The 12570-nt window shown below is 35.4% G+C and overlaps 1 protein-coding gene across 3 annotated transcripts in view; it reads right to left on the bottom strand.

Annotated features, from left to right (window-relative positions):
- ec (ubiquitin specific peptidase echinus) overlaps positions 1 to 12570 on the bottom strand; it is a 124578-nt gene that overhangs the window by 28833 nt on the left and 83175 nt on the right. For all 3 annotated transcript variants that reach the window (XM_033347931.2, XM_033347933.2, XM_033347935.2), the window contains one exon: positions 6619 to 6711. In XM_033347931.2, the coding sequence (XP_033203822.1) occupies positions 6619 to 6711 (93 nt within the window). The remainder of the gene's footprint in view (positions 1 to 6618; positions 6712 to 12570) is intronic.

Raw genomic sequence — 12570 nt, 5'->3', positions numbered from 1 at the left:
CTCGTAGAACTACTCCAGTCACGAGGAACGGTTCCGTGTGGTCTTGAAGGTGTACGTGAATCGTACGAGAATACGAGAGACCCGTACTACGAGTACTGGGACAAAAGCCAGTTCTACGTATCCAGGCCCCGATGTACAAGATACGATTGGACCCTGTGTCACCAACACACAAAGGAACGGGGCCTACGAGAGCCTGGACACGAAAAAGTATAGCGGACGGAAAAGGTGGTCGCAGCTACGCTTGAATATACCTGACCGAATCGCGTCCTCTCGTGGTGGTAGCATTATTCTGCCATTGATCGTTCATTCAATGATTTATAAATCTTCGAATTTTGAAATCTTCAGATCTCTGAATTCTTCAATTTTCAAACTTTGAAATTCTTAACATGTTGAATTTTCAAATGTCTATATCTACAAAGTCTCAACTTTCCCAATATTTAAATTTCCACTGTCTTCAAATACTCGGATTTCTGAATATTCAAATTTCCAAGTATCCAAATTACAAGTTATCAAACTTGTACAAACTTCCGAATCTCCAAATATTTTAATTTTCGTGTACTTCGATTAAAAAATATCCGAGTATTCAAATTTTTAAATATTCAGACGTTCAAACCGCTTGCATTGAGCATTTTTCAAAATATTGAAAGCCTTTTTTATTCGCTGAGGCAAGAACAAAATTGGAACGTGAAAACTCGAAGATCAGGGCAAGATTAAAGACCTAACGTTCTTATCAACGTCTGGAACAACGAATTTCGTACACGAATAAAAACAATCCACGAAATCATCGTGAAGAAATTCTCAAGAAGCCGATAAAAGCGAGCGTGGTTTCCGGCGACGATCGTCGAGATTCGAAGCGTAGGAAGCATCGTTTCTGTTTAAATATTCATACAACAAGCGTTTCGTGCGGAGACTTCGTTTAATATGCTATTTTGTTTAGGAAGAAGGAAATACATACTACGAAACCTACGCGTCTCAAGCGACTACTTGAGTTACGCGTACGAGCGTGGCTGCCCACGTTTCGTGGTTATTAAATAATAACGAGAAGTGAATAGAGCTGGATAAGGAGACTTTCATTGTAAGATACGAGTTTAAAATATTGGAACGAGCGAACTTGTTTGCGGAAAATGATACGACACCTACGAGTACAACGTGCGCCTTAACAGCGGAAATTAATTATCAGGTTAGCGCAAAAAAGAAAATACCAAAAAAGGAAATTCATTTATACCGTTTGATTTTTCTTTGAATCATAAGTGGTTCCCTAACTTTATGAGTGACTAATACTTGCTTCTTGATAAATAGATTTACCAGTTTATTATGAAATGGAGCAAGTTATGAAATTTTCTCCCCCGTGTTATTCGCAGATATATTATCATAGTTATTATCAGTAATATACAGTCAGGAAATTGGTATGTTGTTTTAAATTTGCGAAATTTATTACGTATAATTACTAACATGATACTATTAATATCGTGATGTATAATTATATTCACGTACTCAAAATCAAGCTTATTTAATCATTATTAATGTATTATTCGAACCATGACGAAATTACAAAGCTAATAGGACGAATACCGGTATATGCCTGCAAAAGGACAAGATTTACACATGGAAGCCACGATTTTGACAATTGTGTGATGCTAGACCACGATCTTCGACCATGAACTTTCTAAAAACTGACCCACCTTTTACTCGCAGAACATCAAAAAACCATTAGCCACCGAAAACAGGAAGAATTTATGTGCTTCCTTGAGATAGAAAACACCTGTTCAAAAAGCGTCCGTTAATAGCGACAAAAATCTCAGTAATACTTGACCATGTACCATGAAAACTGTGCCACTGTAATATCATCTGACCAGCGATAAAAACAAAAGTAATGTACTGCAACGACTAAGGCTCTTAATGATCTAAGGTTCTCTACGATAAGTTAATATTTACTAATATTAGTGACTTCGCAGAAGTTAGAAATTCATTTTCCGTGCAAAAGAATCTATTGATACTGATAACTCGTAACTCATAGAATTTTTCGAATAAAATTACTTCGATTGCGCAACGGCATCCGAAGCTGAAGAACCAAGTGGGGAGGATTTTCTGCAGAGTCAGAAGGTACAAGTTCAATCATTCGAGACATCCGGAAATAAAGTTACACGGTGTTAGTAACCAGTGCGGCCGCAACGCCGCACGGCCACAAATCGTACTCCCGAGGCTGGACAAAATGAGAGCAAATTCCATGGACTCTAGTGTTACGTACAAGGGTCTAGCAGAATATAACTGTTCATCTAATCGACTCTAAGAATGACTGTCTTTGATAATAGTTCCCAATGGCTGAAATGACTGGCCATTATCCTTGTCCTTGATGACAGTAACTGCCATAGCCCTTAATTGTTTTTCTCCCAGATAGCATCGATAACGGATCGCTCGTGCTGGCATAATAAATAAATTCATTAGCATAATGCGATCTATGTATTTAGGTTGATATCGAATGTGATTCCACTTGCTTGATAAAAATGGTATGCGTTTAAGCATTATGTACCGTGATAAGTTTCAGAAGAAAGTTGACGTTTAATGGAAATATCTGTGTGGATAGTTGGAAAAATTTTAGACAGTGATATAACACCGACGTTAGGTTGGACTTTTTATTTAAAGGGTACGATATTTTTTTGAGATTAAATTGCAAATGAAAATGATAATTATACTGAAATCTTCTAAATTATTATTTTTTCCTATTTTTTAGTCATATTTTATTCTTCGTGAATTAGGAAATTTGTGTTAGTCTGAGATTAAAGTGTAGGAATCGAGAAACAAATAAAATGAAATAATATTTTACACGTGCACTCAATTTCGTTAGAATATGAGATTGTTTTGAATAAGTACCTCATAGCTTGAAGACAAGCTGTGGTCTAATATCGTTAAATAATCGTTTGTTACAGTAATAATGTTTATGCCTTAGAGGGGTGAGATGTAAGTATGTGAGGTCTCGGAGTCGTAAAGTCAAAGAAGTAACGCAAATGCTGAGTAAAGGGTCGTCTCGGTTCGTATTAACCCTGAAGAAGTTTCGACCCTTCGAATACGTTTCTGGTGAATCATCGTGAGCTATGTCAGGTCAAATTCTTGGATGGTACACGTACCCCTTCTCTGGTATGCAGGGATACTTCCTCTTCTCAGAAGAAACTTTTATATTTGATGCTTGTGTACCATAACGTGACAGGACTGCATGACTTCCTTTTTAATTTTTTAACCTAGAAATTGTGGGTAGCTCGTGTGCCACACTATCAATACTCTAAATTAAAACCTTCGATACACCTTGGAGACTTATGATTTAAAAGAAGCATCTTGTTGCTGATTTCACCCTAACTTTTAGAGCATGTAGTAGGTGTCTTCCTCTATATAAATCATATGCGAGTAACGCATATACAAAACATTACAAATATTTATAAATTTATTTATAGTATTTACAGTAGCCCTCTATCCCTTTCCACTTTTTATCAGCAGAATCAATAAGAGAAACAGTTATCAAATTATCAAATTATAAACTACACCAACGGGATATAAGCAGAGTAAATGGTAAAAACGAAAATTTTTGCACGAAAGTTCCATTAGTCCTAACCTTCACCTTAAACTCTCTCTAATATTAGTCCTATCTTCAGAACCCAACCATTAACTGTCCAATTCGATATTTCTGTTGCCTAACGATCGCTTTCTAATCTTTTAACCCATCGTTTAAAGACTCCCAAAAAAGGATCAAGAAACGATACAATATATCAAACCTAGGTTCAACATGTTACTGGATTCAAAATCACACGGAACAAAAGAAAAAGAATATGGCAACAAAAAGACACACGAAACTATACAGCGCTGCCAAGCCGAGGATAGCCTACATGTTCTCGCGAACTTGCTTCGAAACACGGTACCCTCTGGCTGCCGGCAATTAACTCACGAGATTGCTAATTAACCCCGTGAGAACACTTGGGAGGATCCAACGCTTTGGTTTTCACGTCCTAACATCGGACGCGACGTTTCGTTTCATGCATAGGACGAGGGTTTCCAAGAAGTGTTACTCGCTGTACGTTTACTACAATGAACCTGTAATGACGTGGAGGGGCACTTTCCGCTCTTTCGACCAATCACGGAACACCTGAGAACGTGTTTCTCGCAGGAGAAAGGTCTGAGAGCCCGTTACGATCGCTGCCTCTGTCGAAGTTCAATTGCACGGGACATGTGCAAATATCTTTCGATCACGTGAAGATTTTGACGATTTATTTGCGATTTATAGAGGCGGTTTGATACATTTTGTTGGAAGTTTAATCCTTTCAGGGCAGTATGTTCTTTTGGCATGCGAGAAGAATAAAGTTTTATTCATTGTCGTTACAATGATGCAGGAACTGCTCAACAACTTTAAATCTTTCTTACAATTTCCTAGTAGAACTAACAATTACTCTTTAAAAGAACCAGTTTCAGTCTACCAGTTTCACCTTCGTACTAATGAACAAACAGGTTTCATCGGTGAGCCCAATGAGAGACTACAAAACCTAGAGAACCGCAACTCATTCGTGTTGAAACAGTGAATATACGTACGTATAGTAAGAGATTATTGTTATCCAAAAATAGAGAGTACGATCAAGAAAGGCTAATGTCACAGCACTTTACTTATAAAGTATTATATTTTCCCACATTGTGATGATCGTCGTCAAAATTCAATGCCTACGTATCGTTAGTAATACCTTTCCCATTTCTGCAAGTTTTCGCTGTAGAAACCTTTGAAAATCAATCTCGAATCAGCTATCATATTTTTTTTCAATTTGCATCGTGTCATCGGCCAATATCATTGAATTCTCTTTGACAAAACTAGAATAACAAGCGACACTACGGTCCTAAAAAAAAATCTCGACGAAATCGATAATTAATTATTAAAAAATGCAACAACGTTATTAGTCGTCCTCCTCTCCATTCACTAAAGATTAAGATCTTGTTTGCAATCTTTTTAATTTTTTTTAACGAATTTTTTTGGTACAACGAACAATCTCAAAATTTTCCTTAAAACGTCTCTAAAAGCTTTTCTAAGAAATGCTACAATTATTTCCAAGATGTTTCGTGTTTTATGACAAATGCCACAATGTGTACGACGTAAACATCAACCTTCATTCTGCGGCAATAAAACCGAGAGAGGTACTCCTTTTCTTTAAGATTAGATTACCTACGGGAGATAGGTGCTGTAACATGAAGTGGACACGGTACACGGCAACCGTAAGGCAATCCTTATTCGTCTGAAGCTCTCGAGAGAGCTTCGGAGGCTATGCAGTATGCACTTTTATCTCGAGCGTCCCGTTTCCTCCCTCTTGGCGCTTTCATTATCGTCGTGGGAGCCAGGGAATCGCACGAGCGACATCACTCGATGCGACACAGTCTCTGACACGCCGTTGCACGCGAAAACCACTCAAGGCTGTCCGCTTTTGTTGGCGAACCATCGAAGCTCATCGATACGTAAAGATGTCAAGGCAGTTTTTAATGAAACCGAGATCTGCCTAGGATTATCATCGTCTTTGTTAGATTGATCTGTGGATTGTGTGTCATTTTGAGGATTTTGAAAAGATCAATTAATATTTAATTGAATAGAAGAGTTTAGTTTGGATGAGTCAAAATTGAAATCTTGCTCCTGAGAATGTAGCTTTATAAGGAAGATTAATATTTGTGTCTATGTTTAGACCATTCATGTTTTAATTCGGTTCAAAGGATATACGTAAATAAAATCTTCAATTTGAGATAATTAGAGAGACAAGCTAAAGATAATTAATCTTTAGGAAAGATTAAAGCAAATGTGAAACTTATAAAAGAGACCTATGTATGCTTTCAAACATTAAAAACCTAGATATCATTATTATCACAAGATACCATGTGTACATTCGTTTTTGAAAACGTAGCACTTATGCAAGTATAATACTTGCTTCTTTATCGAGCCCTTCCTACTCCCCATTTTCTATATCTCTACTTAAGATTAGCAATAATAATTAGTAATTTCTCCTTGCGATACATAGAAATATTTTAGCTCCTACTTCAGACAAAAAAATTATTACAAAATTATAAATGAGCACCAGAGACATAAAATCTTGTATGACATTCAAAACTACTCGATCGCCTATTACAAGATATAATCACGATCGTTCCAATCTACGACTCAAAACATAATTATCAATCTCATAAATCTATCTTCGAAGAAACATTAACACAAAACATTAAACGCAAGAATTTCTACGACTTGCAATTAACTTTCACATTAATATACAAAATATAGTTATCGATGCAAGATAACAACTTAAGGCACTAACAATATAAATTCAATTCGACGCATTCTTGCTACCAATTCTACAAATAGGCCAACGTAATTTTGTTCCATTGGAATAGATGCAAGGTAAATAAGGAACGTTCAGAAAAATACTTTTTTTCACGGACAATTTGTTCGTTTCATCACGGGCTTTAGTAAATAATATCCGGTGACGAGAGACAGCCTACTATCCAGGTTCTTTCACAAGGAACGCATTTAGCCATGTCCTACGATCTCGGTTCTTAATGAGATTCCCGCTCTTTTTCTCGTTTTAATGTTGGGAAAAGATCCATCTGGCTTACCTTGAGGGCGCAAAAGATGCAGGATTCCCGCATGCAGGCGTGCCCAGAAAGCTCCCTGAAACTGCGCCGGAAGATATCGAGGTGCCATAACACCTGAAACAAGAGAAAATGAATTTTTAAAGGCGTGTAAAATTGAGCCCGCGCCACGGCGATAACTCGTACACGCTGACAAAATATCGTAAAGCTCTGAGAAAATACCATAGCGAGGTTTTCGCTCTGAAAACTAGATATTTTATAGCTGTAAAGTATATTTTCGTGGATTTTCTCCTGGAGCATTGTAAACAACGGAAGTTTTATAGTTCCGTACGTTCTGCAATAACCTTTTTATAGATCAATAGGAATACCGTTCTATGATTCAATTTATAGTATTTCTGTTTTATTGCAACCATATTGGAATTGAATTATTTTATTTTCTGTCATACTTTCTATATCTATTTATTAGTTGTATTATATACATACTTAATTTAATTTTAGTCATTTAGTACCTCTGTTTAAAGAATTCAAATTGCAAGTCATCACCGATTTGATGATAATTAACATTTTGTATCTGCTAATTTCAAACAAAAGAGGTATTCTTTATGTTTCATATACATCAAATTAAAACAGTTCAGATCTAATAATCTTCAATCAGTGTTGAAAAAACGAAGGTCGTGTATAATGGAAATTTTTCCTACGATTATAATATTATACATTTTTGAACAGAATTGTGTTCATACCATATCTCATACGCAGTTTTTGTACATCTTTGCAACTCCTTTTTATCGCGATTTAGTAACTAATAATAAATTTCTGGGATCCGGACATATCGAACAAATGGAAAATACAATGGTGTGGATATCCATGCAATATGAGGAAGTAATATGTAAATACAACAGCATGCTGTGTGATATGCGACTCTGACCACGCACGATAGTAGTCCACAGTATCGTGAGCACATTATTATTCTGAGGGAAAGTAAATCACAATTTCCGCGGCCATGTCCTGCAGCATAGCGGAACATTATTTTCGCCTTTCCGGTCTGGGAGGCTAAAATATCCGGTATGCTCCTCAAAATCATACACCTTACGTTTGGTAAATTATCAAGCAATAAAATGACGAAATTAATATATCACCTGACTGTATCGTGTAACTGTTAAAATTAAAATTATTAAAATCAAAATCGAACTTCTAGTAATAATTCTCTGTGTAAAATCGTAAATGTACAAAAAAATCTAGTTCACTTTAGTTATAATATTCTTTCAACATTAATTAATTAAATAAAATACATTTCTATTTATACTATTTATATGATAAAAATAAAAGATGTTTCAAAATTATTAAGCGGGATTTTGTGCAACGTTAAAGTGAAATATAACAAAAACGAGGAAACATTGTGATGGCCTAATAACGCGATATTTTCGGCTAATAGCTTCAAATGATAATTTGTTGGACGAGCGAAAAACACGACGAAAGAAATTGCCTTTCATGCAATTAAGTTAATTGCAGAATTCGAGATCGCAATAAAGCGCGTTTATCGCGATATCATGGATCCGATTTAATTAGCTGTAATGTATTTTTGCGTGGAGGAAGAAACATGGGACTGGAACGCGGCTAGCTACCTACTTTTGTGAGTCGCGTTCCCTCCGAATTTATTGGAAGTTAATTCGATTCGAAGTTCATTTACGAAACTGTGCTAATTCAATTAAACACGGAGAATCGGCGCGTTGTAAATTCCAATTAATTTTTTCCTCAAACGTCTCGATGCTCTGGTTGAGTCGAGGACAAATGTTAAGCAAAATGTAGAAATGATTGAAAGTGTGCTTGCATAATTCTTTAAAAATATTTACTTAAGAACAAGTTTTGGTAACATCCTTGATTCCTTGAAATGAAGAGAAAAAGTTAATTCAGATTCTGAGATTTTAAACTCTTTAATCTGATCTTGTTCGTTTTACTGCAGAAATTTTTATGAGTGTGTCAGAGATAATGTGGCAAATTGAGAACATCAAATATTGGTTTATTCCGTGTATCTTGCGTTTCAACGTACGATACTTTTGGAAAATATTCTAAATTAATAATATTTAAGCTAGATAATATAAACAATGTTTATTTCATTCCTCATTTTAAATATTATAGCGATTCTACTTTGAATATTCTATTCTATATTGATATAACATTCTATTTGGAATATTTCATTATATCTGGGTATTATATACCTTTAAATTTGTCAGAAATACATTAACATCCGCAATGTATTCATAAATAAATAATTCTAACAAATATATTTCAAATAAATATTTTATAAAGTCACAGATTAAATATAATATGGATAAATAATGAATAAAATATATAAGAGTAATGGCTGATATTATATTCTCAAAGGATCTGTATAACCTAAGAAATCCATTGAACCCGCCTCATTCATGTTTCGTATTACGAGATCCATGGCGTTCTCTTTTTTCTGCAGCGTTATCATAAAAGGAAGATCCAGAAGTGGTGTGCACGTATATGCGGGAAAGTGTTTTCATTGAATGGACGTGTTTTGAAAGACTCGTGAGACCCAACAGGTGAATCAGGGTCCTTCCTCTGGTAGGAGCGTATTAACATGACTTCCAGGTCAAGTCAAAATACAGTGCTCGAGAGACAAGTGCACGATTTGGTTGTTATAAATCGTTTCCCTCTTCAATGCGCCTCTTCATTTTTTCCCCTGTCAAAGGAAGACGAGTATTTCGACGATGTAAAATACGAATGGCAATTTATCCGTAAAATTAATATTTAGATAAAAATTATATAGCAAAAGCTATTTAAGCAAATAGAATAGTTCTGTGAAACTTTTGTGACATTGCCATTATATCAATTTTATAAGATTATACATATACGTCCTCTTATGTTTAGTTTTCTTTTTTACCCAAGAATAGAAAAAGAAAATCATTTAGAATTTGTAGAGATAAATCGTTGAAAAATGAAATAACTATAGGTCCGTTGTTTATAAAACAACGGTAATATTTACTGGTCTCACCTCGATACATATTAATTGACAACTAATCAATGTGTGAAGCAATTAGTGAGGAAACGTTACGGTAACAGTTACTCATTCTGTTTGTAGAGATGACTGGTCGTTCTGTTACAAGAAAATGGAATAATTCATTGCGAAAGTCATCAATCAATATCCTCTTACTTAATGAAATCTGATGCGGTATCTTTTAACGTAGCGTAAAAGCGTCATAAAACCTTTATCTCAAAATTGTCCACTTTTACAATTTTCCAAATTTTCCATTTATGCCTTTCAACTGATCAATGAAACTTCTATTTATATCTTTATACTTTCCCAAATTTTTTCAAGTTGTTCTTAATTGAATCACGCGTTTCTTTTTATTAACTCGTTCCGGCAAAAGGAAGTCTCATAGAAATTACATTAACTCTTTACAATTGCAAACTGTGCTAAATACCTAATTATTGTTGCATGACTCCGAAGCATTCGTTCAGGACTGCTTCATGAAACGCACCGGTCTTGAGGAGAGAAACATGTATTCCTCTACAGACTTGCAAACTTGTTAAATTTTCTTTTTTCAAGTTATGCTATAATTCAATATATACCGTAAAATGGAATTTCATTGCATATAGATTAATCTAAAATAAAGATACAAGTAACTGGAAACTTGCATTCTTCATAAATTAAAAAGACACTATTGTGCAAATTCAATCTTTGATTTTATCTCTTTATAAGAAAGCTTGTCTACCTTTCTATCGTTATCAATCATTTTCTTTACTAACTCTTCATAATCGTATTAGCCAATATAATGGATTATTAGTAACAACATAATATTAAATATCAGCAACACTGTTAAAAATCGCAAAATAAATACAAAATTGTTTGTTTTCTTTTCTTAGATGAATTAAATGTTTTAATCAAGCTTTTAATTACTGCTTATTGTTCTTAACGTCTAGATAAAAGAATCGTATTAAACGAAACAAAATTATCTTGCAATCGTTCTTTTGAAAAAAGATGAGAAATACTTCTGAATTAATATTAAAGCGTGATCTACTAGCGGAAAATTTTTCTAACAATACACTGATGCGATATAACAATGCAACAGCGATTTCATCTTTGTATCAATTATTATTGGTCATAAGTCAATCCACGTGATGCCATGCGAATCATAAGCGACCCACAATGTTTGTAAAATTGCTTCATTTTCGAGTCGCTGCTTACATTTAATTAATCGTCATAATATTACTCTTCTCACCCGATTCCCTTCACTTCTTCAGAATCCTACAAAAAAGTCTTTAACTTCACATAGCGGCGGTGAGCGTATTGTATATAAGTCATTGATTTCATCACGAAAGTGCCTCGTTTCCCACCGGCGTATCTGATTTGCATGCGTAACCGACAATTTCACGCGATTTCCATACGCGATCGACCCCATACACGCGATGGACTAATCGCTAAAGTATCTAAATAGAAAAGCTGTAGTGGCGCGGAAACGCGTTTGATCGCATTGCTCCAGAAACGCGTTCATTCACAGACGACGAGAGGAGTGACAGGAAAACGAGAGGAAAATCGATCGCGAGTCGCCGCATAGTTTCAAGTTTCTTGCGATTCCATGAACCGCTGCTGTTGCCCACCGTTTATGCTATTATCGACAAACCGCACGAATATTGGCCACCTCAAAGTTTTAATCGCTCATTTCGAAACAACCGCCGCTACCGGGCTCCATTAAATGTGTGTCAACTCGAGTTTTCTCCATTTCGAGAGTTGTTCACACGTGACAACGCCTCGTTTGGATCGCGAGAAGTTGGGACACGGTGAAACTATTCAGAATTCTTGCATTGTTTAAGGTATTCGGCTGATTTGAATAAGCTGTTATTGCAAAATTGGGATATTTTGATAGCCAATTAAGACCCATGTTGAATACTTCGATAACACGTGTATAGATCGTTTGTTTATTAGTAGATTACAAATTAGAACCTACATAATTTTTGTCATGAAAAGTTCGGCCATAGGAATTAAGCGTAAGAGAAACTTTGTAAAGAAAGCTTCACGCATCCATAAATAGAAATTTCTAAAAGACAATATCATTTTTATGTGTATTAACGGCGATTCAACGATTTATTATCAAATATGAAATTTTATTGTTAATTTTGTAACTTTAGATACTTCCAGCTTAAACATTGAATATATCGATGGTAAAATAATGTCAATACTCGAACATTTTACGGACAAAAATAAATCCCAAAATACAACAAACATCTCAGCGATACTTGAAAGTTTGAATATATTATACCCCGAATTTTACCTGCCGTTTCATCTTACATTTCCACTCCTCTAAAAATCCATCACGGTCAGACCGCTGACCACAACCACAACCTGACCCTCTAGTTCCATCCCTCACGTGAAATTCCTGAAACCTTAAAGCCGCTACACTACAAAACGCATCTAGACAACAAATCCTCCGGGACGGAATACAAGCAAGCCCCGTATACACGACGTGATTTAAACGAGCGCGACCAGACATCGAATCAACAGGTACACAGCCTCGGGATCGAGATACATGTAACGGTATATGCGTTATTCCAGCGTATCGAACTGCATCCGAGAAAAGTTGATCTTAACCACTCAGATGTGTCTACACGATCTACGGTCTATGATTGCAAAATTAACGATAACGTAGTTACATAGATAGCTATAAATCGCCATTAGTAACGAATACGTTGTCTAGGTGTGCCGCAGGTTCTACATATCTTGATTTTGATAATTCACAGAAAGACGCAAACGTACTGTATAATAAATATACTTTAGGCAGCGTCCTCGAACTCAGTTTTTCTCTGTGCTTTATTCTCTTCGTCACAGTTATCGCATTACTTGGTACGACTTCTGGATTTTGTAATATTTAGACCGTGAATATTTACGATTGATATATTTACTATATTACCAAAAATACGCATCTTCTTGATTAAAAGAGAGCAAGTATAGTA

Source organism: Bombus vancouverensis, chromosome 8 (genome assembly GCF_051014615.1).
Source record: "Bombus vancouverensis nearcticus chromosome 8, iyBomVanc1_principal, whole genome shotgun sequence".
Lineage (NCBI taxonomy): Eukaryota > Metazoa > Arthropoda > Insecta > Hymenoptera > Apidae > Bombus > Bombus vancouverensis.
This window is presented reverse-complemented; position numbering and strand designations above follow the sequence as displayed.